This window comes from Hypanus sabinus, chromosome X2 (genome assembly GCF_030144855.1).
Source record: "Hypanus sabinus isolate sHypSab1 chromosome X2, sHypSab1.hap1, whole genome shotgun sequence".
Lineage (NCBI taxonomy): Eukaryota > Metazoa > Chordata > Chondrichthyes > Myliobatiformes > Dasyatidae > Hypanus > Hypanus sabinus.
The window spans coordinates 44434606-44462527 of record NC_082739.1 but is presented as its reverse complement, the minus strand read 5'-3'; the positions used below and the strand labels follow the sequence as shown (position 1 = coordinate 44462527).

At 47.4% G+C, this 27922-nt stretch overlaps 1 protein-coding gene across 1 annotated transcript in view; it reads left to right on the top strand.

Moving 5' to 3' along the window:
* Positions 1-27922, top strand: part of LOC132385268 (uncharacterized) — a 267698-nt gene that overhangs the window by 166048 nt on the left and 73728 nt on the right. The window contains exons 27-28 of the mRNA XM_059957293.1: positions 1521-1562; positions 9824-9870. Coding sequence (XP_059813276.1) covers positions 1521-1562; positions 9824-9870 — 89 coding nt within the window. The remainder of the gene's footprint in view (positions 1-1520; positions 1563-9823; positions 9871-27922) is intronic.

Below are 27922 nucleotides of genomic sequence, written 5' to 3'. Positions count from 1 at the left end.
CAAAACCGTTAAATTAATCAACTAGTCCAAAAAGAGTGCGGGTAGTGCATATGGGATCAATTTTGTGGTGACATAGTTCATCAGCTGGGATGGAGGCAGTGTTTCAATGAACTTGCAGAAACTGCATGGAACCGGTTCCCAGGGGATGTTTTGGGAGCAGGCTGCATCAGTTTATTGAAGTGCAGTTTGGAGAAAAAGTAGAAAGGTGGTTATTACCCTGCCTTGAAGAATACGCTGTGAGAATGTTATTTCCTTGCCTTGTAGAACTCGCTGTGAAAAGTTTCTCTCCCTTGCAGAACATGCGTCGAGAATTTCTTAAATGCATTTATTTTAATGCTAAGAGTATTGTAAGAAAGGTGGATGAGCTTAGAGCATGGATTGACTGGAAATATGATGTTGTAGCTAATAGTGAAACATGGTTGCAGGAGGGGTGTGATTGGCAACTAAATATTCCTGGATTTCGTTGCTTCAGGTGTGGTAGAATTGAAGGGACAAGAGGGGGAAGTGTTGCGTTACTTGTCAGAGAAAATATTACAGCGGTGCTTTGGCAGGATAGATTAGAGGGCTTGTCTTGGGAGGCTACTTGGGTGGAATTGAGAAATGGGAAAGGTGTAGTGACACTTACAGGGGTGTATTATAGACCATCTAATGGGGAGCAAGAATTGGAGGAGCAAATTTGTGAGGAGATAGCAGATGTTTGTAGTAAGCACAAGGTTGTAATTGTGGGAGATTTTAATTTTCCACACATAGACTGGGAAGCCCATTCTGTAAAAGGGCTGAATGGTTTGGAGTTTGTAAAATGTGTGCAGAATAGTTTTAGCAGCAATACATAGACGTACCAACTAGAGAAGGGGCAGTGTTGGATCTCGTGTTAGGGAATGAGATAGGTTAGGTGACAGAGGTATGTGTTGGTGAGTACTTCAGGTCCAGTGATCACAATGCCATTAGTTTCAATATAATTATGGAGAAGGATAGGACTGGACCCAGGGTTGAGATTTTTGATTGGAGAAAGGCTAACTTTGAGGAGATGTGTAAGGATTTCGAAGGAGTGGATTGGGACAATTTGTTTTATGGGAAGGATCTAATAGAGAAATGGAGATCATTTAAAGGTGAAATTTTGAGGGTAAGTTGGTGGCTGAAGGTAGAAGGAGTCAATTTTAGAAAACCTAGCACATTTATTTTTTTAGCATAGTTCCCTCCTACATTGACAGACTTAGTCCAGCAGTCGTTGAGCATACAGATCTTGGACCTCCAGAAAGTGTCCACAGCAGGAATGATTGATAAGTTCGAGGCCTAAGGTAGAAGGAGATGAGGCATTAACTTCAAACTTTCTGGATAATCACTGAAAGAGTTGATCTGCATGTGCATGTAGCGAGGGCTGTATAAATCATCTCCTTCTACTGTAGGCCACAAACTTATCAATCACCCGTTGTACTCTGTGAATATATTATGTTTACTGTTGATGTTCTTGATTTGGTTGTCTTCTGAATATAGTTTTGGTTTTTGTGAATTTCAAACAGGATGACACTTCTGGAGCCAGAAGGAAGGACGGCAAATGCAAGGTATTTTAATGTCTTACTTTAGAGTTAACTAAGATCCTTTAAATCAAATTTGATTGTGAAATCTATTATTCTTGCTCAGTTTAGTTATTGATATCCAGAAGGTCAGCCTAATTGATGAAAAAACCTGCCTGATTCACTGAGGTTGTCCAGTGGAGGATATCTGATATTCTTGTTTGCCTTGTCTTTACTTTGGCTCCAAAGCATCACCAGTTTCCTTTGGAACGCCCAAGCAATCCTCTCAGTTGTGCTGTTGCCACAATGCCTTCAATGTCTTATGAATTCCAGCACCTGTGTATCTGCCTTCGTCATTTCTTATGGCAGTGTGTTCTGGACTCCGACCAACCACTGTTTGGGGAAAAGTTCCCTCTCCGATCTCCTCTTTCCTGTTAGATTCCCTTACTCTCAGGAAAAATATACTGACTATTCACCTTATCTGGGTTCAGAGTAAACTTAGAAACCCCTATAAAGTCTTTACTTTGTGCCAATCTCTGGGGAGGTGGTGAGTTTGGAGGGGTGCGTGGTGGGGGAGCATCAGCTTATTCAGTTTACTTATAATAACCAAGCCCTCCAATCTCAATAATATCTTTTTCAGTTAATATCCTTCTGTTACAGATGAGATATTGAAGGTCAATCGAGTGGACAAAACTTTCACCGGGAGACTCCCATGTCAATGAAACAGTAATGAATAATACAAAATAAAATTATTTCAACTTGTCTGAGGGAGTGTACTCTTGAGGCCAAAGTGCTAAACAATACAGAATTAATATTGAGCAGCGAATACTTGGAAAATCTAATTACAGTACTTTCAAATTTTGAGGATTTCATTTTCATTTTCTGAAGGATCAGTAAACAATCCAAATATGGTCTCACTAACATCTTGTTCATGACATGTCAACTCCTGTACTCAAATGCTGCTTTCACCACCCTGCTGACCTGTCCAGCCAGTTTAGGAAACTATGAACCTTCACTCCTCAGTCCCTATGTTCCACAGCACGGTCTATTTACTCTGCAAGTCCTACCCTGCTTTAACTTCTTAGCAGCTGGTCACAACTTTGAGGACTGTGCAAAAAGTCTTGGGCATACAGTGGCATGCAAAAGTTTGGGCACCCCTGGTCAAAATTTCTGTTACTGTGAATAGCTAAGCGAGGAAAAGATGACCTGATTTTCAAAAGGCATAAAGTTAAAGATGACACATTTCTTTAATATTTTAAGCAAGAATACTTTTTTATTTCCATGTTTTACAGTTTCAAAATAACAAAAAAGTTTGGGCACCCTGCATGATCAGTACTTAGTAACACCCCCTTTGGCAAGTATCACAGCTTGTAAACACTTTCTGTAGCCAACTAAGTGTCTTTCAATTTTTGTTTGGAGGATTTTCTCACATTCTTCCTTGCAAAAGGCTTCTAGTTCTGTGAGATTCTTAGGCCGTCTTGGATGCATTGTTCTTTTGAGGCCCATCCTCAGATTTTCGATGATGTTTAAGTCAGGAGGTAGTCTATTGTGGATTTTGAGGTCTGTTTAGGATCATTTTCCTGTTGTAGAAGCCATCTTCTTTTCATCTTCAACTGTTTTACAGATGGTGTGATGTTTGCTTACACAATTTGCTGGTATTGAATTAATTCTTCCCTCTACCAGTGAAATGTTCCCCGTGCCACTGGCTGCAACACAAGCCCAAAGCATGATTGATCTACCCCCATGCTTAACAGTTGGAGAGGTGTTCTTTTCATGAAATTCTGCACCCTTTTTTCCTGCAAACACCCCTTTCTCCATTGTGGCCTGGAAGTTCTGTTTTAACTTCATCAGTCCACAGGACTTGTTTCCAAAATGCATCAGGCTTGTTTAGATGTTCCTTTGCAAACTTCTGACGCTGAATTATGTGGTGAGGACACAGAAGAGGTTTCCTTCTGATGACTCTTCCATGAAGGTCATATTTGTGAAGGTGTCGCTGCACAGTAGAACAGTGCACCACCACTCCAGAGTCTGCTAAATCTTCCTGAAGGTCTTTTGCAGTCAAATGGGGGGTTTTGATTTGCCTTTCTAGCAACCGTATGAGAGGTTCTCTCGAAGAGTTTTCTTGGTCTTCCAGACCACAGCTTGACCTCCATCGTTCCTGTTAACTGTTTCTTAATTACATTACGAACTGAGGAAATGGCTACGCTCTGCTATCTTCTTATAGCCTTCTCCTGCTTTGTGGGATTGTCAAAGGCAGATTGACCCGATGCAATAACGCAAGTTACCACAAATTCAGTAAAACCATAAAACAAGCGATACTTTGTCAAACTTCACTTTTTATTCATAGTATGCTATGGGGGAAGTTATGGACTGATCTCCCAAAGAGACAGTCCGGACACTGCCCACCCCTGAACACAATTCCACACAGTTTATTACGTTGATGATTACAGGAAATATTATAATTACGTGAGTGAATACCGTTTGGTATTGTTTGGATGACATGCTAAAATACAATTAGATATAAAATCGTTATTGGTTAGTTATAATTATTTCTGCCAAGACTAGCCTGGATACAACTAACTTCCTCATATTTGCACCTCCCCCTGACACTTCCCCCTTCTCTGAGCATTCTGTCCCATATTTAGTTATGCCTTGAGATGCCCCTTCAATCATACCATACCCATATTTAGTTATGCTTAGCGCTTTCAGAGAACAATGCCTAGTGTGTCACCTGTTGCCGGGTAGAGTTTCTTTCTGACTGCTCAATAACATAAGGTACCTATAAGACAATTGATCATAAGCTAATCATACCCCTTAATCCATTCCCCCATTTACCTATCCCTCTACCTAAGTTTACCTTTCCTTTCATCATTCCCCCCTTTTATCATTCCATGATAACCAACTACACGGGGGTCAAAAAGGACATCATCATCAGCCTGTCCATGACAATTCTACAGCCAGTATTTAGGCAGGTCATTATCACACAACACACAATAATCATTACCATGAGAACAATCAAACTGTGCAGTAAATAAGCCCCCCAGCATCCTCCTAGCAACCACCCTATCCAGCCCTCTCTTTCCTTGGACCTTGCCTGAAGTCATCCAATTGTTTCTTTATTGTTTCATTTGGAGAAGGAAGTCTGTGAATCAGAGCGGGAGTGTGGCAGAAGCCATTTTGATTTTTTCTTCTTATCATCGGAGTTAAGAGAGGTGAGACTGCGCAGGCGTGTGACGTCAGACAGTGAAGCGGGGAAGATTTAAAAAGGACACAGCCTCATACAGCGGGCATTGGAGTGAGCCAGGAGCAGAGTGAAGGCTTAAGGGCTTTTGCTCAACGGGCTTAGACGGAAACGGACGAGGCAAGGCAGTTTTAGGTTTCAGTTTTTCCTGTTATTTGAGGAAAGAGGGAAGTATGAGTGTGAGGGCAGCTTGTTCTCTGTGTCAGATGTGGGAGGTCCTGGAGGCTCCTAGCCTCCCGAACGTCCATATCTGCGCCAGGTGTGCTGAGCTGCAGCTCGATGACCTTCGTCTGGTCAGGGAGAGTGAGGAGTTGATAGAGAGGAGGTACAGGCAGGTGGTCACACCGGGGCCACGGGAGGCAGACAAGTGGGTCATGGTTTGGAGGGGGAAGGGGAAGAGTCAGGTACTAGAGAGTACCCCAGTGGCTGTACCCCTTGACAATAAGTACTCCTGTTTGAGTACTGTTGGTGAGGACGGCCTACCTGGGGGAAGTGACAGTGGCCATGCCTCCGGCACAGAGTCCGGCCCTGTAGCGCAGAAGGGTAGGGAAAGGAAGAGGAAGGCAGTAGTAATATGGGCATATTATAGATCACCTAATGGGGAGTGAGAATTGGAGGAGCAAATTTGTAAGGAGATAGCAGATATTTGTAGTAAGCACAAGGTTTTGATTGTGGGAGATTTTAATTTTCCGCTCATAGACTGGGAAGCCCATTCTGTAAAAGGGCTAGATGGTTTGGAGTTTGTAAAATGTGTGCAGAATAGTTTTTTGCAGCAACACATAGAGGTACCAACTAGAGAAGGGGCAGTGTTGGATCTCGTGTTAGGGAATGAGATAGGTCAAGTGACGGAGGTATGTGTTGGGGAGCACTTCAGGTCCAGTGATCACAATGCCATTAGTTTCAATATAATTATGGAGAAGGATAGGACTGGACCCAGGGTTGAGATTTTTGATTGGAGAAAGGCTAACTTTGAAGAGATGCGAAAGGATATAGAAGGAGTGGATTGGGACAATTTGTTTTATGGGAAGGATCTAATAGAGAAATGGAGATCATTTAAAGGTGAAATTTTGAGGGTACAGAATCTTTATGTTCCTGATAAGTTGAAAGGAAAGGTTAAAAGTTTAAGAGAGCCATGATTTTCAAGGGGTATTGGAGATGGCCTGTTTCTGTGCTGTGATTGTTATATGGTAATGCATTGATTCTTGCTCCCTTTGTACTGATCTCAAAGGCACTTGCAGTTCTTCTTCCTCTTTTGATTTAGATTCGAGCATCTCCTGATGCAAGTTTGATTGAGAATTTATACGATGGGTGATTGATAAGTTGGTGGCTGAAGGTAGAAGGAGTCAATTTTAGAAAACCTAGCACATTTATTTTTTTAGCATAGTTCCCTCCTACATTTACAGACTTAGTCCAGCAGTCGTTGAGCATACAGATCTTGGACCTCCAGAAAGTGTCCACAGCAGGAATGATTGATAAGTTCGAGGCACCTTTTATGGGTGGGGTGAGAGGACAAGGTCAGGGCCGGAGGTCCCCAAGCCGGGGCCGCAGCGGTCGCAGTCTGGAGATCGAGGAGCAGTGCGACAGGGCGCCTGCAGGATCTATCGGCCGACAAAAGTTTGGAGCGAGGTAGCTGCTCTGCTACTTACAAAATGGTGAGCCCGAACTAGGGCATCTGCGACTATTAGAGCACTGGGTTCCCCATGAACATTCGATGTGGTAAACAGGTTTAGAGGCAGCGTCCATCTGTTCACGCTCCAGGCCGGTAGCAACGGTGTTTCCCGCTGGTCACGCGAGGCGGCCACTGATCCCTGGTGTGAGGGTATCACTGTGTTTGCGACTGATGACCTTGCGTGGGTTCAAGTTCAAGTTCAATAGTGACCGTGACAGGGAATGAGGAAAGGTGCAGCTAACGCATATCATTTCCTCGCGAATTACACTGTGTAGTGCAGGGGAGCTGCACGCATGCACACTGGGCAGAAAGAACGGAACTAAAACCCTGCAACCCGGAAACAATCTCTCAACGGTATTTGTGTATTCTTTTTCTTTTTCTTTCGGGATCTACTGGGAAAGTCTCAAAGATTGACCAGTCGATCACGATCGACGGGTTGGTGACCACTACTTTAGAGAATCAGAGTGGACAGCTATGTGTGGAGCCAAAAGAGATGGGGGAGATTTTGAACAATTTCTTTTCATCGGTATTCACTAAGGAGAAGGATATTGAATTGTGTAAGGTAAGGGAAACAAGTAGGGTAGTTATGGAAACTATGATGAATAAAGAAGGGGAAGTACTAGAGCTTTTAAAGAATATAAAACTGGATAATTTTCCGGGTCGTGACAGGATATTCCCTAGGACCTTGAGGGAAGTTGTATAGTACTATGGACATACTAAGTAAACTGAGCTGGTTTTTCTTTTCTATCGGGGGCCTGATTCATGATCATTACCATTTCTTGAGGCTTCCAGGGTGCATACAGGAATTACTGAGAGCAGTCCCTCCTCCTGCTCATAGATTGGGCAACATTCAGGTGGGCAGTTGTCTTCGTGGAGCCATTAACTCTGGGGTTTTATTGGATTCTTCTCTCCCTGTCTGGAATAATCCTCGGTATTGGCTTCCTGGATTTTGGTATAGAGAACCTCCCATTTCCTGTCGCTGCTGTTTTACCTGAGCAGCCACTGTATCTGAGTACTGGGAGGTTTGAGGTTCGAGAACACTGGGTACACTCAGCCCCTGGTAAGGTGGGGAATAAGGTGGGTGCCCAATCCTCATCGCGGTCACTATCCTCAAGCAGCGTCGGTATGCAAGACATGGGTTCGGGATCTCGTATCGGCTCTAGATCTTGTGCGCGGCACTGCCGATCTAAACCTTCCTGCCTGTCTGTATCAGCCTTTGCCTGCTTATGCTGTTTTCCCTGCTCTCTCTTCCATCGCCCATTTACCCATGCATACTCCGCCTTTAATGTTTCCCATTTCTTGGGATTTCCTTCTAATGTACACCCCTAGTGGCCACACCATTTTCCAGTTCTTTGTTAGTGCTGGATAGACTGTAGGGGAGTCCTTTTCCCCTTCTGTTTGGCCAAACGTCTGCCCCATCCAGTGCTGGTCAATTTACCAGGTCGACCACCTGTCGTCCAATTAGTTACTTCAGTTTACCAGGCCACTGCCACTGGCCTGCTGGGTCAGTTAGAATTGATCAGGTCGATTACCCCTTAACTGATTACTGGGTTGCTGCCCCAATAATTTTCCTTACCTTTTCCTTACCTTTACCTGGGGCCTTTTCCTTACCCGTTGCCCGATTAAATCGACTCAATTATACAGCTTAATCGACCAGGCCAAAGACCTGTTGTCCAATACTTCAGCACTCGCAGACTTTAATACTCACAAAAACAACTGCTAGCCTTATTTTCCGTTAATACTCACAAAAACAACTGCTTACCTTATTTTCCTGGTCCGGGTGGTTTGTTGGATCCCGTCAAGGTATCAGTTTCGATGGGCGAGGGACAGAATGCCTGACCGGAGTCTGCACAAGGAGTGGCCGGAGGTAAAACAGCTCGGGGTGTCCTACCACTCAGTTGTGTTCGATTCAAACCCTCGGTTGCTTACTCATCCCAGAGAAACGTTCCCTATGTTGGGACGTTTCAGTGTCCTGACGAAGGGTCTCGGCCCAAAACATCAACAGTGCTTCTTCCTATAGATGCTGCCTGGCCTGCTGTGATCCACCATTATTTAGTGTGTGTTGTTTGAATTTCCAGCATCTGCAGATTTCCTCGTGTTTGCCATATGTTGGGATTTGAGTTACAGCACCAAATGTAACACTGTAATTCGCCGGACAAATAATTACACCACACAATTCTTTTCTTTAAACTCTTCACCAATTTATTGTTCAAGCTCAGCTGGCCAGAAACTTGAAGTTGAACATCAAAGAGATAGAGTCACCCTCTCCCTCTCCCCCTCCCCCTCCCTCTCCCCCTCCCCCTCTCTTCTCCCCCTCTCTTCTCCCCCTCTCTTCTCCCCCTCTCTTCTCCCCCTCTCTTCTCCCCCTCTCTTCTCCCCCTCTCTTCTCCCCCTCTCTTCTCCCCCTCTCTTCTCCCCCTCTCTTCTCCCCCTCTCTTCTCCCCCCTCCCCTCCCCCCTCCCCCTCTTCCCCCCCCCCAAACGAGCTTGTGAGTTGACAGGTAGAGACGCTACAATTTATAGGAATAGCACACAAACACTCAGTTACCATGATATTCCCTCCAAGTCAGTTAGAGCAAAACTTAATTAATTAGGTAAGAGAGTACATTAAATTACAGATTTAATTACCGATAAATTTTTACCTTATCAGTAAAACAAATAGACAAAGGTGGGAACATAGATCAGTGATGTGACATCGTGGGACATTATGTATGCAACTTATGTGAATACAGCCCAAGGGTTGATCTAATAGGGACAGCTGTGAACTGTTACTATAAAAAAACAGCAGGCAGTTTTTCTGTCAAGGACAGTGTCTGCAAGTTTTCACAGAACAGAGCGCACACACAAGCTGGCACTTAATTTTAACCCACTATTTACCAGAGTAAGAGAATCATTTCTTATGTCCCCCAGTTCCCTTAAAATTTCATCATGCTCTAATAATGATATCAGCCTTTGATGAGAATCTGTTCTCATAAATTGATAATGGCCTTTGATGAGAGTCTGTTCTAATAACTTGATATCAACCTTTGACGAGACTCTGGTCTAATAACGATATCAGCTTTTGACAAGAATCTGTCCTCAGCGATATCAGCCTTTGATAAGAATCTGTTCTAATAACTTTATATCAGCCTTTGACGAGAATCTATTCTAATAAATTGTTAACTGCCTTTGATGAGAATCAGCTGTAAGAACTTGATACCAGCCTTTGACGAGACTCTGGTCTAATAATGCTATCAGCTTTTTTGACAAGAATCTGTCCTAATAGCGATATCAGCCTTTGATGAGAATCTTTTCTAATAACTTGATAAGAGCTTTTGAGGAGAATCTGTTGTAATAATGATATCAGCCTTTGATGAGAATCTGTTCTAATTTCCATTTTACCACCTTTTCTACCATTCAGAAAAATAGCTGGCTTTCAAATGAATGGACAAAAGATGATAACATCGGGTAAGAATTTTCATTTTGTTAGAAGCATTCCAGGTATTTATCAGTCCTGGTGGAGTGAAACTGCTAAATAAGCCATAGAAGTGGTATTTTTTGGGAGGTTGTTTCTGCAGAGCTTGGCAGTAATATGTAGTTCTGACATTTGTCTAAAAGTGTATGGGCTGAAATGTCGTGAATTTAACTCTTTGCCTATGCTGGCTGCCCACCCACACTTTTCTGGGATGGATGATGAAAACCTGTGCTTTGTTGGGGTACTCTTGAGGGCATCGCTGCAACTGACCATAAGTACATCAAACTCATGGAACCGCTGACCATTTTCCAGTATGATTCTGCCTTGTTAAACCCTCGATACTGACACCTTTCAGTAACTATGGAGGTAAATTGTGTACAATCCTGGTCACCGAATTATAGGAAAGATGTCAACAAAATAGAGAGAGTAAAGAGGAGATTTACTGGAATGTTACCTGGGTTTCAGCACCAAAGTTACAGAGAAAGGTTGGACAAGTTAGGTCTTTATTCTTTGGAGCATAGAAGGTTGAGGGGGGACTTGATAGAGGTATTTAAAATTATGAGGGGGATAGATAGAGTTGACGTGGATAGGCTTTTTCCATTGAGAGTAGGGGAGATTCAAACAAGAGGACAAAAGTTTAAGGGTAACACGAGGGGGAACTTCTTTACTCAGAGAGTGGCAGCTGTGTGGAATGAGCTTCCAGTAGAAGTGGTAGAGGCAGGTTTGATATTGTCATTTAAAAAAAATTGGATAGGTATATGGACAGTAAAGGAATGGAGGGTTATGGGCTGAGTGCAGGTAGGTGGGAGTAGGTGAGAGTAAGCGTTCGACACGGACTAGAAGGGCCAAGATGGCCTGTTTCCGTGCTGTAATTGTTATATGGTAAAGTACAGTGCATGCTGATTTCATCACCTGTTGTTAGCAGGCTGAATGATTATAAAGACATTCCACAAATGTGGTGAGGCCAATGTAATTGACCATTTCTAGTTGGCAGGCAGCCTTCAGATTCAAGGCTGAGCTCCAGTTGAGAATCCAGAGTTACTCCGCCTAGTGGTTAGCGTAACACTTAACCAGAATGCGTCAGGTGCGGCTCATTTCATGCCTCAGTTCTCCCACTGGCATCCTAGGCTTCCTCCAGGTGCACTTGGAGGAATGTGGCAAGTGCGCATATGTAGTTGATTGTGCGCTGAATCAATTGGGCCTCCTGTGTGAGGGAGGCCCCCTCTTTTACACGGACTTTTGTGTGTGAGGGAGGCCCACTCTTTTACACAGGCTTTTGTGTGTGAGGGAGCCCCCTTCTTTTACATGGGCTTTTGTGTGTGAGGGAGACACCTTCTTTTACATGGGCTTTTGTGTGTGAGGGAGACACCTTTTACACGGGCTTTTGTGTGTGAGGGAGACGCTTTCTTTTACACGGACTTTTATGTGTGAGGGAGACACCTTCTTTTACACAGGCTTTTGTGTGTGAGGGAGACGCCTTCTTTTACACGGGCTTTTGTGTGTGAGGGAGACGCCTTCTTTTACACGTGCTTTTGTGTGTGAGGGAGACACCTTTTACACGGGCTTTTGTGTGTGAGGGAGACACCTTTTACACGGGCTTTTGTGAGTGAGGGAGATGCCTTTTACACGGGCTTTTGTGTGAGGGAGACACCTTTTACACGGGCTTTTGTGTGTGAGGGAGACACCTTCTTTTACACGGGCTTTTGTGTGTGAGGGTGACACCTTTTACATGGGCTTTTGTGTGAGGGAGACACCTTTTACACGGGCTTTTGTGTGTGAGGGAAACACCTTCTTTTACACAGGCTTTTGTGTGTGAGGGAGACGCCTTCTTTTACACGGGCTTTTGTGTGTGAGGAAGACACCTTCTTTTACACGGGCTTTTGTGTGTGAGGGAGACACCTTCTTTTACACGGGCTTTTGTGTGTGAGGGAGACACCTTTTACAAGGGCTTTTGTGTGTGAGGGAGACGCCTTCTTTTACACGTGCTTTTGTGTGTGAGGGAGACACCTTCTTTTACACGGGCTTTTGTGTGTGAGGGTGACACCTTTTACACAGGCTTTTGTGTGAGGGAGACGCCTTCTTTTACACGTGCTTTTGTGTGTGAGGGAGACACCTTCTTTTACACGGGCTTTTGTGTGTGAGGGAGACACCTTCTTTTACACGGGCTTTTGTGTGTGAGGGTGACACCTTTTACACGGGCTTTTGTGTGTGAGGGAGACGCCTTCTTTTTCACGGGCTTTTGTGTGTGAGGAAGACACCTTCTTTTACACGGGCTTTTGTGTGTGAGGGTGACACCTTTTACACGGGCTTTTGTGTGAGGGAGACGCCTTCTTTTACACGTGCTTTTGTGTGTGAGGGAGACACCTTCTTTTACACGGGCTTTTGTGTGTGAGGGAGACGCCTTCTTTTTCACGGGCTTTTGTGTGTGAGGGAGACACCTTCTTTTACACGGGCTTTTGTGTGTGAGGGTGACACCTTTTACACGGGCTTTTGTGTGTGAGGGAGACGCCTTCTTTTACACGGGCTTTTGTGTGTGAGGGAGACACCTTTTACACAGGATTTTGTGTGTGAGGGAGATGCCTTCTTTTACACGGGCTTTTATGTGTGAGGGAGACACCTTTTACACGGGCTTTTGTGTGTGAGGGGGACACCTTTTACACGTGCTTTTGTGTGTGATGGAGACGCCTTTTACATGGAGTTTTGTCTGTGAGGGAGACACCTTCTTTTACACGGGCTTTTGTGTGTGAGGGAGACACCTTCTTTTACACGGGCTTTTGTGTGTGAGGGAGACACCTTCTTTTACACGGGCTTTTGTGTGTGAGGGAGACACCTTCTTTTACACGGGCTTTTGTGTGTGAGGGAGACACTTTCTTTTACACGGGCTTTTGTGTGAGGGAGACACCTTCTTTTACACGGGCTTTTGTGTGTGAGGGAGACACCTTTTACACGGGCTTTTGTGTGTGAGGGAGACACCTTTTACACGGGCTTTTGTGTGTGAGGGAGACACCTTTTACACGGGCTTTTGTGTGAGGGAGACACCTTCTTTTACACTGGCTTTTCTGTGTGAGGGAGACACCTTTTACACGGGCTTTTGTGTGTGAAGGAGACACCTTTTACACTGGCTTTTCTGTGTCAGGGAGGCCCCTTCTTTTACATGTAGTTTTGTCTGTGCGTGAGGCCACCTTTTTTACACGGATTTTGGGTGTGGTGGTTTTCTGTGTTGGCGGTCCTAGTCCATCGCTCCTGCACTGTTCAGTGGCCCAGCACGTACTATGTCAAACAAGACACTATATAAACGTGTAACCTTGCTGCTCTGTTGCTGCCTGCATACACAACAGGTTAAGGTGACTGACTGAGTTTTAGACATGCTGTTTTGGTACATGCACAACAGGTTAAGGTGAGTGAGTTCCTGACATGCTGTTTTGGTGCATGCACAACAGGTTAAAGTGACAGTTTGAGATGTGCTGTTTTGGTACATAAACAACAGATTAAGGTGACTGTTCTAGACATGGTGTTCTGGTACATACACAAGTTAAGGTGACTGAGTTCTAGATGTGCTGTTATGCACAAAACATTTAAAGTGACTGACCTAGTGTGCTGTTTTGGTACATACACAACAGATTAATGTGAGTGAGTTCTAGATGTGCTGTTTTATTACATACGCAACAGATTAAGGTTACTGAATTCTAGATGTACTGTTTTGATACATGCAAAACAGGTTAAGGTGAGTGAGTTCTGGATGTGCCAGGAAGCCAGGAAATTAAAGCTCGGTCCCAAATGGGTCTTCCAAATGGACAATGACCCCAAGCATACCTCTAAAGTTGTGGCAAAATCACTTAAGGACAACAAAGTCAAGGTATTGGAGTGACCATCATAAACCATCATTCCGCAAACAGATAAAAAAATTTGTGAGCAGAACTGAAAAAGCGTGTGCAAGCAAGGAGGCCTACAAACCTGACTCAGTTACACCAGTTCTGTCTGGAGGAATGGAACAAAATTCCAGCAACTTACTGTGAGAAGCTTGTGGAAGGCTATCCAAAACATTTGACCCAAGTTAAACAAGTTAAAGGCAATGTTGTAGCGGTGTGCTACACACAGCGCTGGAATAACGACACGCAGACGGTGAGTTGCAGTTGCGTTAAAAGCTTTATTTAAACTTCATGGCCTCGCTTTTAAGCCTTCCCGTTTCCGCCCTCCCCGGGCGGGAATGCTGCAAGAGGCACATATTCACAGTCCCTTCCCACGCGTGGGCTTTTCCCCTTGCTGGTAAAGAAGGCCTGGCGCCCTTTTTGGGGCTGGCCTCTCTGCCAGCGCGCGCCATTTTGTGAGCCGGTTCGAGTGCGCTGGAAAGTGGGTCACCACATAACCCCCCCAGAACCGGCGATACACCCCCCAATGTCCACATCTGAGTCGGTCTCTGTTTGGGAGGTCTGTCTCTGCGCAGCGGTGCCTGAGCTCTGACCGGCTGTGCCGTCCACATGGGCCAGTTTGAGTCGGTCCACTGTGAAAACCTCCTCTTTCCCCCCAATGTCCAGCACGAACGTGGACCCGTTGTTCCTGATCACCTTAAACGGCCCCTTGTAGGGCCGGTGTAGAGTACACAAACAAACTTACAGTGCTGCAGGTCTTTGGGTATGCAAGTCGGGCTCTGTCCATGCTGTGAAGTGGGTATGGGGGCCAGGTTACCGAGCCTCTCACATAGTCTGCCCAGGACTGCTGCGGGATCTTCCTCTTGCCCCCTTGGGGCTGGTAGGAACTCCCTGGGGACGACCAGGGGCGCGCCGTATACCAACTCGGCCGACGAAGCGTGCAGGTCGTCCTTGGGCGCTGTGCGGATGCCGAGTAGGACCCAGGGAAGCTCGTCCGCCCAGTTGGCTCCTCGCAGGCGGGCCATGAGAGCCGACTTCAGGTGACGGTGGAAACACTCCACTAGTCCGTTCGACTGTGGGTGGTAGGCAGTTGTGTGGTGTAGCTGTGTTCCCAAAAGGCTGGCCATAGCTGACCACAGGCTGGAGGTGAACTGGGCGCCTCTGTCGGAGGTGGTGTCGGTGAGTGTGACTGCCTCTGGCCATCTTGTGAACTGGTCTACGATAATTAGGAGGTGCCATGCTCCTTGCGACACTGGCAAGATATCCACATATCCACAAGATATGTGCACGATATCCACGTGAATGTGGTCAAAATGCCGGCGGGTGAGGTGGATCTGCTGTGGCAGGGCTTTGGTGTGCCGCTGCACCTTGGCTGTTTGGCACTGCATGCATGTTTTGGCCCATTCACTGACCCGCTTGTGGAGTCCGTGCCAAACAAACCTGTTGGAGACCATCCGGACAGTTGTCCTGATGGAGGGGTGCGCTAAGTTGTGAATGGAGCAAAAAACGCGCCTGGAAGGGAAGTCTGCAAACCACAGACTGCAATTCTGTAACTAGGGATCTCATCGTCTGCCTGCTGCGCCTCCACCACTGCTGCATAGTCCACCCCTTGGGACAGGGCCTGGATAGCTGGTCTGGAGAGTGCGCCCACCACGACATTGTCCTTTCCCGAGACATGCCGGATGTTCGTCGTGTATTCGGAGATGCAGGACAGATGTCGCTGCTGGCAGGACGACCAGGGATCAAACGCCTTCGTCAACGCAAAGTTAAGCGGTTTGTGGTCCGTGAACGCAGTAAAGGGCCTGCCTTCTAAGAAGTACCTGAAATGGCGGATTGCCGGGTATAGTGCCAACAGCTCCTGGTCAAAAGCACTGTATTTGAGTTCGGGTGGTCATAGGTGTTTGCTGAAGAACGCCAGGGGTTGCCAGTGACCCTCGATGAGTTGTTCCAGCACTCCACCGACTGCTGTGTTGGATGCGTCCACTGTGAGGGCGGTAGGGACGTCTGTTCTGTGGTGCACTACCATCACGGCATTTGCCAAAGTTTGTTTGGTTTTAACGAAAGCGGCTGCGGCCTCTTCGTCCCAGGTAATGTCCTTGCCCTTACCCGATATCAGGGTGAACAGGGGGCGCGTGATTCGGGCTGCTGAGGGGAGGAAGCAGTGGTAGAAATTCACCATACCCACGAATTCCTGCAGGCCTTTGAGTGTGTAGGGTTGGGGGAAGTGGCAGACTGCGTCTACCTTGGCGGACAGAGGGGTTGCCCTGTCTTTAGTAATCCTGTGGCCCAGGAAGTCGATGGTGTCAAGTCCGAACTGGCATTTGGCCGGGTTGATTGTTAGACCGTATTCACTCAGTCGGGCGTAGAGTTGACGGAGGTGGGACAGTGGCTCCCGACAACTGCTGCTGGCTATGAGGATGTCGTCCAAATAGATGAAAGCGAAGTCTAGGTCGCATCCCACCGCGTCCATTAACCGCTGAAATGTCTCTGCGGCATTCTTTAGGCCGAACGGCATTCGGAGGAATTCGAAAAGGCCGAACGGAGTGATGAGTGCCGTTTTGGGGACGTCGTCCGGATGCATCGGGATTTGATGGTATCCCCGGACGAGGTCTACTTTGGAAAAGATCCTTGCACCGTGCAGGTTTGCTGCAAAGTCCTGAATGTACGGCAGGGTTAGCGGTCCAGTGTGGTAGCCTCGTTCAGCCTGCGGTAGTTGCCGCATGGTCTCCAGCCCCCTGTTGCTTTGGGCACCATGTGCAGGGGGTAGGCCTATGGGCTGTCGGACCGCCGTATGATCCCCAATTCCTCCATCCTCTGGAACTCCTCCTTCACCAGTCGCTTATCTGGGGAAAGCCTTCGAGCACGAGCGTGGAGGGGTGGTCCCTGGGTCAGGATCTGGTGCTGTTCTCCGTGTCTGGGCATGGCTGCCATGAACTGCGGTGCCAGAGCTGATGGGAAGTCCACCAGGACTCTGGTGAATTTGTTGTCGGACAGCGTGATGGAGTCCAGGTGTGGGGCTGGCAACTTGGCTTCACCCAAGGAGAACGTTTGAAAAGTCTTGGTGTGGACTAGTCTCTTCCCTTGCAGGTCGACCAGCAGGCTGTGAGCTCGCAAAAAATCCGCTCCCAGGAGTGGTTGGGCTATGGTGGCCAATGTGAAGTCCCACGTGAACCGGCTGGAGCCGAACTGTAGCCGCATCGTACAGGTGCTGTAGGTCCGTATTGCGCTGCCATTTGCGGTCCTCAGGGTGGGTCCCGGTTCTCTGTTGCAGGTGTTGTAACTCATCGGAGGTAAGACGCTGATCTCGGCTCCGGTGTTAACCAAAAAGCGGCGTCCCAACTGTTTGTCCCAGACATACAGGAGGCTATCCTGATGGCCAGCCGCCGTAGCCATACGGCGGCTGGCCCTGGCGTTTCCCAGGAAGTTGCAGGGCGGGCTACAGCGGCGGGCTTCTGTGCCCCACCATTGTTCGTTGACCTCCACTCTCCTGCCTCTGCGTTTTGTGGGTTCTGCTGCCGGGCCTGGTCTGGTCTGCTGTTGGGCGCTTGGTGATCTTGGTGATCTGTGCGATGGACGCCCCACTCTCCTTCTTGGCTTTCCACAGCACATCTGCCTGGGCCGCCACCTACCGGGGGTCGCTGAAATCCGCGTCGGACAGCAGCAGGCGGATGTCCTAGGGCAGCTGCCTTAGGAATGCCTGCTCAAACATGAGGCAGGGCTTGTGTCTTTAAGCCAGGACCAGCATCTCGTTCATTAATGCTGACGGCAGCCTGTCTCCCAAACCATCTAGGTGCAGTAAGCGGGCAGCTTGCTCACGCCATGAGTCCAAAAGTCCTTATGAGTAGGGCTTTGAATGCTGTGTATTTGCTGTCCTCTGGGGGCAACTGTATGAACTCTTCAACCTGGGTGGCTGTCTCCTGGTCGAGGGAGCACACCACGTAGTAGTAACGTGTGGAATCCGAGGTTATCTGCTGAACGTGGAATTGGGCTTCTGCTTGGTGGAACCTTAGGTGAGGTTGCAGCGTCCAGAAACTTAGCAGTTTTAGCGAAACTGCATGAGCAGATGCGGTGTCATTCATCTTCGGTCCAAATATCGCTTGGGCCGTCGGGGTCACCAATTGTAGTGGTGTGCTACATGCAGCGCTAAAATAACGACACGGAGACGGTGAGTTGCAGTTGCGTAAAAAAAAATTTATTCAAACTTCGCAGCCTCGCTTTTAAGCCTTCCAATTTCCGCCCTCCCCGGGCAGGAATGCATATTCACAGTCCCTTCCTGCGCGCGGGCTTTTCCCCTTGCTGGTGAAGGAGGCCTGGTGCCCTTTTTGGGGCCAGCCTCTCTGCCGGCGCATGCCATTTTGTGAGCCAGTTCGAGTGCGCTGGAAAGTGGGTCACCACAATGCTACCAAATACTAACAAAGTGTTAACTTCTGACCCACTGGGAAAGTGATGAAAGATATAAAAGCTGAAATAAATCATTCCCTCTACTATTATTTTGACATTTCACATTCTTAAAATAGTGAACCTAACTGATCTAAGACAGGGAATGTTTTCTAGGATTAAATGTCAGAAATTTTGAAAAACTGACTTTAAATATATTTGGCTAAGGTGTATGCAAACTTCTGTCTTCAACTGTACCGAAACTGCACATCTAGTACTCACTCACCTTAACCTGTTGAGCATGCACCAAATCAGCACATTTAAACCTCAGTCACCTTAACCTATTGTGCATGTACCAAAACAGGATACCTAGCACTCAGTCAGTCACCTTAACCTGTTTATGTACCAAAACAACACATCTAGAACTCACTCATGTTAACCTGTTCTGTGTGTGTACCAGAACAGCATGTCTAGAACTCAGTCAGTCACCTTAACCAGTTGTGTATGTACTGAAACAGCATGTCAAGAACAGTTACCTTAACCTGTTGTACATGCACCAAAACAACATGTCTAGAACTCAGTCAGTTGCCGTAACCTGTTGTGCATGCACCAAAACAGCATGTCTGGAACTCAGTCAATCACCTTAACCTGTTGTGTACATAGTAAAACAGAACGTCTAGAACACAGTCAGTCACCTTAATCTGTTTTGTGCATACCGAAACAGCTCGCCTAGAATTCAGTCAGTCACCTTAACCTGTTGTGTATGTACTAAAACAGAATGTCTAGAACACAGTCATCATAATCACCTGTGTATGTACAGTTGAAGTCAAAGTTTACTAATATCTTAGCCAAATATATTTTTACTCAGTTTTTCACAATTCCTGACATGTAATCCTAGAAAACATTTCCTGTCTTAGGTCAGTTAGGATCACTACTTTATTTCAAGAATGTTAAATGTCAGAAAAATAGTAGAAGGAATGATTTATTTCAGCTTTTATTTCTTCTATCACTTTCCCAGTTGGTCAGAAGTTTACATACATTTTCTTAGTATTTGGTAGCATTGCCTTTATATTATTTAACTTGGGTCAAATGTTTTGGATAGCCTTCCACAAGCTTCTCACAGTAAGTTGCTGGAATTTGTTCCATTCCTCCAGACAGAACTGGTTGAACTGAGTAAAGTTCGTAGGCCTCCTTGCTCGTATACGCTTTTTCAGTTCTGCCGCAAATTTTCTATCAGATTGAGGTCAGAAAATGATGTCAAGCCTGGTTCATCCTTGGACGTAATTTCCAAATGCCTGAAGGTACCACGTTCATCTGTACAAACAATAGTACGCAAGTATAAACACCATGGGACCATGCAGCCATCATACCACTCAGGAAGGAGACGCATTCTGTTTCCTAGAGATGAACGTACTTTGGTGCAAAAAGTGCAAATCAATCCCGGAACAACAACAAAGGACCTTGTGAAGATGCTGGAGAAACAGGTAGACAAGTATGTCTATCCACAGTAAAATGAGTCCTCTATCGACATAACCTGAAAGGCTGCTCAGCAAGGAAGAAGTCACGGCCGCCATAAAAAAGCCAGACTACAGTTTGCACGTGCACATGAGGACAAAGATCCTACTTTTTGGAGAAATGTCGTCTGTTCTGATGAAACAAAAATTGACCTGTTTGGCCATAATGACCATCGTTATGTTTGGAGGAAAAAGGGTAAGGCTTGCAAGCCGAAGAACACCATCGCAACTGTGCAGCGTGGGGGTGGCTGCATCATGTTGTGGGGGAGCTTTGCTGCAGGAGGGACTGGTGCACTTCACAAAATAGATGGCATCATGAGGAAAGAAAATTATGTGGATATATTGAAGCAACATCTCAAGACATCAGCCAGGAAGTTAAAGTTTGGTCGCAAATGGGTCTTCCAAATGGACAATGACCCCAAGCATAGCTCCAGAGTTGTGGCAAAATGGCTTAGGGACAACAAAGTCAAGGTATTGGAGTGGCCATCACAAAGCCCTGACCTCAATCCGATAGAAAATTTGTGGGCAGAACTGAAAAAGCGTGTGCAAGCAAGGAGGCCTACAAACCTGACTCAGTTACACCTGTTCTGTCTGGAGGAATGGAACAAAATTCCAGCAACTTACTGTGAGAAGCTTGTGGAAGGCTATCCAATATGTTTGACCCAAGTTAAACAAGTTAAAGGCAATGCGTCAAATACTAACAAAGTGTATGTAAACTTCTGACCCACTGGGAAAGTGATGAAAAAAATAAAAGATGAAGTAAATCATCCTCACTACTAGTATTCTGACATTTCACATTGTTAAAGTAAAGTAGTGATCCTAACTGAACTGAGACAGGGAATGTTTTCTAGGATGAAATGTCAGGAATAGTGGAAAACTGAGTTTAAATGTATTTGACTAAGGTGTATGTAAACTTCTGACTTCAACTGTACATACACAACAGATTAAGGTGATTGTGTTCCAGACATTCTGTTTTAGTACATACATAACAGGTTAAGGTGACTGAGTTCGAGACATGCTGTTTTGGTACATACACAACAGGTTAAAGTGACTGACTGTTCTAGATGTGCTGTTCTGGTACATGCACAACAGGTTAAGGTGACTGTCTCAGTTCTAGACATGCTGTTTTGGTACATACACAACCGGTTAAAGTGACTGACTGTTCTAGACGTGTTTTGGTACACACACAATAGGTTAAGGTGACTGACTGAGCTCAAGACATGCTGTTTTGGAACCAGTTGTGTGACGACACTGGCCCCACTTCCCCGAGCACAATCCTTTCTCTTTTAATATATTTATTAATACTATATAAATTGCATGGATATAAATGCAAAATTCATAAGGATACAAGTAATATAAATTACGTTACATTTTAGTCACAGTAATATGATCACAGTATCCCATATTCCTAGTCAAACATGTAGAACAAAAGATTGAATTATGAAATGAAATAAAGTAAAATGATTGTATTGTGGCGACCCACTCTCTAGCGCACTCGAACCGGCTCACAAATAGCCAGCGCGCCGGCATAAAGGCCAGTCCCAACAGGGCGTCAGGTCTGCTTCACCAACAAAGGGAAAAGCCTGCGCTGGACTGTGAATACGTACCCCCTACAGCATCAGCGCCCGGGGAGGGCGGGATCAGGGAGGCTTTAAAGCGAGGCCGCGAAGTTCGAATAAAATCTTTTTTAACTGCAGTTTACCGACTCCGTGTCGTTATTTCAGCGCTGCGTGAAGCACACTGCTACAATTGGTGACCCCGAAGGCCCAAACTATATTTGGGCCGAAGGTGAACGACACCGCATCTGTTCATGCAGTTTCGTTGAAACTGCCAAGCTTCTGGACACTGCAACCTCACCTATGGTTCCAGCAAGCAGAAGCCTAATTCCACGTTCGGCAGATAACCTCGGAGGACACACGTGATGAGCTCCCTCGACCAGGACACAGCGGCCCAGGTTGAGGAGTTCATACAGTCTCCCCCAGCGGACGGCAAATACACGGAATTCAAAGCCCTGCTCATAAGGACTTTCGGACTCTCACGGCACGAGCGGGCTGCCCGTTTACTGCACCTGGATGGTTTGGGAGAAACCTCCACCGGCTTTAATGAATGAGATGTTGTCTCTGGCCAGAGGACACAAGCCCTCCCTCATGTTTGAGCAGGCATTCCTGGAGCAGCTGCCCGAGGACATACACCTGCTGCTGTCTGACGTGGATTTCAGCAACCCCCGGAAGGTGGCAGCCCGGACAGACTTGCTGTGGAACACCAAGAAGGTGAGTGGGGCGTCCGTCGCACAGATCATCAGGCCACGCTCCCAGCAGCAAACCAGACCCGGCCTGGCCACAGAGCCCGCTAACCCCAGAGGCAGGGGTAAGGAGACCAACGAACAATGGTGCTTCTACCACCAGCGGTGGGGCGCAGAAGCTCGCCGTTGTCGCCCGCCCTGCCAGTTCCCGGGAAACGTCAGGGCCAGCCGCCACTGATAGCTACAGCGGCTGGCCTTCGGGATAGCCTCCTGTATGTATGGGACAAGCGGTCGGGATGCCGTTTTTTGGTCGACACCGGTGCCGAGATCGGCGTCTTACCTCCGACGAGTTCTGACACCCGCAACGGGGTACCGGGTCCCACCCTGAGGGCCGTGAACGGCAGCACAGTAAGGACCTACAGCACCTGTACGGTGCAGCTACAGTTCGGCTCCAGCCGGTTCACGTGGGACTGCACACTGGCCGCTGTAGCCCAACCGCTTCTGGGTGCAGATTTTTTGCGGGCTCACAGCCTACTGGTCGACCTGCCCAGGAAGAGACTGGTACACGCCGAGACCTTTCAGACGTTCTCCCTGGGTGAAGCCCAGTTGCCAGCCCCACACCTCGACTCCATCACGCTGTCCGACAACGACTTCACCAGGGTCCTGGCGGATTTCCCATCGGTTCTGGCACCGCAGTTCACGGCAGCCATGCCCAGACACGGCGTACAGCACCACATCCCGACCCAGGGACCACCCCTCCATGCCCGCGCTCGGCGGCTTCCCCCAGACAAGCTCCGACTGGCGAAGGAGGAGTTCAAGAGGATAGAGGAATTGGGGATCATACGGCGGTCCGGCAGCCCATGGGCCTACCCCCTGCACATGGTGCCCAAAGCGACAGGGTGCTGGAGATCATGCAGCGACTACTGCAGGCTGAACGAGGCTACAACACCGGACCACTACCCTGTGCCGCACATTCAGGACTTTGCAGCAAACCTGCACGGTGCACGGATCTTCTCCAAGGTAGACCTCGTCCGGGGATGCCATCAAATTCTGATGCATCCGGACGACGTCCCCAAAACGGCTCTCATCACCCCGTTCAGCCTTTTCGAGTTCCTCCGCATGCCGTTCGGCCTGAAGAATGCCGCACAGACGTTTTAGCAGTTAATGGACGCGGTGGGATGCGACCTGGACTTCGCTTTCATCTATTTGGACGACATCCTTTTTTTTAATTACAAAATCCTTTATTACAAATTTCGGTGCTATACAATATATACAAAGCAGTGGCAAACACAATTACTGCACTACAAATAGACAATAGACATTACACCAGAATGTTGCCATCCCTATCCACGATGGCATTTACACCCCACGGAGCCCAACGATCTCGAAACTCCTCTAAGGCCGCTGTGGACTGCGCGTGTTCCTTTTCAATAGTTACCCGGGCACGAACATACCCCCTAAACATTGCCAGGCAGTCTGCCCGGGGAGATCCTCCCGCCACCCGTTTCCAAGACCCACGGATGGCGGATTTCGCCAGCCCCAGGAGCAAGTTGACTAGGACATCCTCATCCCTCCATGCCCCCTTCCTTACTGGATGACCATATATAAACAGGGTGGGACTAAAATGCAGCCGACATCCTCATCGCCAGCAGCAGTCGTCAGGAGCATCTGTCCCACCTCCGTCAACTCTACGCCCGACTGAGTGAATACGGCCTGACAATCAACCTGGCCAAATGCCAGTTTGGGCTCGACACCATCTACTTCCTGGGCCACAGGATCACTACAGACGGGGCAACCCCTCTGCCCGCTAAGGTAGACGCAGTCTGCCATTTCCCCCAACCCACCACAATCAAAGGCCTTCAGGAATTCGTGGGTATGGTAAATTTCTACCACCGCTTCCTCCCTTCAGCTGCCCGGATCATGCGCCCACTGTTCGCCCTGATGTCGGGTCCGAGCAAGGACATTACCTGGGACGAGGAGTCTGCCGCCGCTTTCATTAGAACGAAAGAAGCCTTGGCAAATGCCGCGATGCTAGTGCACCCCAGAATGGACGTCCCTACCGCCCTCACAGTGGATGCATCTAACACAGCAGTCGGTGGGGTGCTGGAATAACTCATCAAGGGTCGCTGGCAACCCCTGGCGTTTTTCAGCAAACTCCTGCGACCACCCGAGCTCAAATACAGTGCTTTCGACCGGGAACTGTTGGCGCTATACCTGGCAATCTGACATTTCAGGTACTTCTTAGAAGGTAGGCCCTTCACTGCGTTCAGGACCACAAGCCGCTTACCTTTACGTTCACAAAGGTGTCCGATCCCTGGTCGTCCCGCCAGCAGCGCCATCTGTCCTACATCTCTGAATACACGACGGATGTCCGGCACGTCTCGGGTGAGGACAATGTCGTGGCGGACGTACTCTCTCGCCCTAACATTCATGCCCTGTCCCAGGGGATAGACTATGAAGCACTGGCAGAGGCGCAGCAGGCAGACGAGGAGATCCCTAGTTACAGAACCGCAGTCTCCGGTTTGCAGCTCCAGGACCTCCCTGTAGGCCCAGGTGAGAGGACCCTACTCTGTGACGTCACCACTGGCCAACCCTGTCCCGTCACCCTGGTGGCGGTGCATTTTCGACTCCATTCACAACTTAGCGCACCCCTCCATCAGGACAACCGTCCAGATGGTCTCCAACAGGTTCGTTTGGCACGGACTCCACAAGCAGGTCAGTGAATGGGCCAGAACGTGCATGCACTGCCAGACTGCCAAGGTGCAGCGGCACACCAAAGCTCTGCCACAGCAGTTCCTACCCCACCCACCGGCATTTCGACCACATTCATGTGGATATCGTGGGCCCCCTGCCAGTGTCGCGAGGAGCGTGGCACCTCCTGACTATCGTGGACCGGTTCACAAGATGGCCAGAGGCGATTCCCGCTCACTGTCACCACCTCCGAATCTTGCGCCGGGGCACTAATCGCCACCTGGGTATCCCGCTTTGGTGTACCGGCCCACATTACCTCCGACAGAGGCACCCAGTTCACCTCCGGCTTGTGGTCAGCTATGGCCAGCCTTTTGGGGACACAGCTGCACCACACCACTGCCTACCACCCACAGTCGAACGGGCTAGTGGAGTGTTTCCACCGTCACCTAAAGTCGGCTCTCATGGCCCGCCTGAGAGGAGCCAACTGGGCGGACGAGCTTCCCTGGGTCCTACTTGGCATCCGCACGGTGCCCAAAGACGATCTGCACACCTTGTCGGCCGAGTTGGTGTACGGCGCACCCCTGGTCGTCCCCGGGGAGTTCATACCAGCCCCAAGGGGGCACGAGGAAGAACCCGCAGCAGTCCTGGGCAGACTACACGAGAGGCTTAGCAACCTGGCCCCCATACCCACTTCGCAGCATGGGCAGAACCCAACCTGCATACCCAAAGACCTCCAGAACTGTAAGTTTGTGTTTGTACGAAGGGGCGGGCATCAGCCACTGCTACAGCGGCCCTACGAGGGGCCGTTTAAGATGATCAGGAACAACGGGTCCACGTTCGTGCTGGCCGTTGGGGGGAGAGAGGAGGTTTCCACGGGGGACCGACTCAAACCGGCCCATGTGGACCGGTCGAGTTTCCGGCACCGCGGCGCAGAGGCCGACCTCCCAAACAGGGTCCGGCCCAGACTGTGGACATTGGGGGGTGTATCGCCAGTTCTTTGGGGGGGGGGGGGGGTTATGTGGCGACCCACTTCCTAGCACACTCGAACCGGCTCACAAATAGCCAGTGCGCCGGCATAAAGGCCTAACCCTAACCCTAACCCGCACGGGACTGTGAATACGTGCCCCCTACAGCATCCGCGCCCGGGGAGTGCAGGATCAGGGAGGCTTTAAAGCGAGGCCGCGAAGTTCGAATAAAATGTTTTTTAACTGCAGTTTACCGACTCTGTGTCTTTATTTCAGCGCTGTGTGTAGCACACCGCTACAGTATTTTATTAAAAAGAACCTTGCCATATAATAATAATGATTGCTCAGAACCGTACTTTAATAACAGTTCAAAGATTATGAAAATAACTCAGAAAGGGTCCCCACAGCATTAGAAAATCATAAATACACACACAAAATGCTGGTGGAACGCAGCAGGCCAGGCAGCATCTATAGGAAGAAGCATTGTCGACGTTTCGGGCCGAGACCCTTTGTCAGGACTGACTGAAAGAAAAGATAGTAAGAGATTTGAAAGTAGGAGGGGGAAATGCGAAATGATAGGAGAAGACAGGAGGGAGTGGGGTGAAGCTAAGAGTTGGAAAGGTGATTAGCAACAGGGATGCAGAGCTGGAGAAGGGAAAGGATCATGGGACGGGAGGCCGAGGGAGAAAGAAATGGGGAGGGGAGCACCAGAGGGAGATGGAGAACAGGCAGAGAGATGGGCAGAGCGAGAACAAAAAGGGGAGGGGGAAATAAATAAATCAGGGATGTGGTAAGAAGGAGAGGAGGGGCATTAACAGAAGTTAGAGAAGTCGATGTTCATGCCATCAGGTTGGAGGCTACCCAGCCGGTATATAAGGTGTTGTTCCTCCAACCTGAATGTGGATTCATTTTGACAGTAGAGGAGGCCATGGATAGATATATCAGAATGGGAATGGGACGTGAAATTAAAATGTGTGGCCATTAGGAGATCCTGCTTTCTCTGGTGGACAGAGCTTAGGTGTTCAGTGAAACAGTCTGCCAGTCTGCTTTGGGTCTCACCAATATATAAAAGGCCGCACTGGGAGCACTGGGCCGACTCACAGGTGAAGTGTTGCCTCACCTGGAAGGACTGTCTGGGGCCCTGAATGGTGGTGAGACCATTTATATATTTATATTTATATGTATTGATGAGACCCGATGCAGACTGGGAGACCAGATGCCAGAGAAAGCGGGATCTCCTAGTGGCCACATATTTTAATTCCACGTCCCAGTCCCATTCTGATATGTCTAACCATGGCCTCCTCTACTGTCAAAATGAATCCACATTCAGGTTGGAGGAAAATTTTCAAGGCTCGGACAAGTCAAACATGAATTAGTGTGGCCACACCATTAGTACATCTATCGCAGTAGGTGGAAATATCTGCATAGAAACGAGAGAGTTTGTCTTTAGACATATGAACTCTATGTACCACTTTGAATTGTAATAAAGAATGACGAGCACATAATGATGAAGAATTAATCCATTTTAAAATAGTCTTCCAGTTCTCTTCAGATGTGAGAATCTGTAAATCCTTTTCTCTAAATTTTATCTGAAGAGGCCTTTTCCAGTCCCAACAGCAAACCCTAAATGTGAGATATTGAAGAGTCAAATGGTTTCAGATTAAAAATTGTATCTATTATATTCTTATCTTGACTTGTAGGAAATATATGTAGTTGGGATTTAAAAAAAATACCTGTAAATATCGAAAAAAGTGGGTATTGGAAAGGTTAAATTTTGTTGCAAGTTGCACAAAAGAAGAGAGATTCCCTCCATCAAACAAATCCTGAAATCGTTTAATAGCCAATCTATCCCATTCTTTAAAAGATAGGCCCATAAAGATGGTTTTAAAAAACAATTAGAAAAGATGGGATTGGAGAGGGAGAATCTCAATAAACTAAAATGTTTTCTAAACTGTAACCAAATCTTCAAAGTATGTTTGACCACCACATTGTCAGTTTATTTAAAGATAGAGGAAGTGAGGATCCAAGTAAAGAAGTAATGGAAAATTTCATAATTTCATACAAAATTTCAAAATTGACTTCCAAAGAAACCCATATAGGGCAATTCTCATGGTTAATGTAATATATCCAGAACATAATATTTCGTATATTAACTCCCCAATAATATCATCTAAAATTGGGTAAGGCAAAGCCTCCATTCTGTTTGGTTTATTGAAGGTAAACTTTATTTATTCAAGGATTTTTATTCTTCCATATATAGGAAGAGAGAATTGAATCCAAAGAGTCAAAAAAAGATTTAGAAATAAAACAGGCACAGCTTGAAAAAGGTATATAAATTTTGGTAGGATATTCATTTTAATGGAATTAATTCGGCCAATCAGTGATAA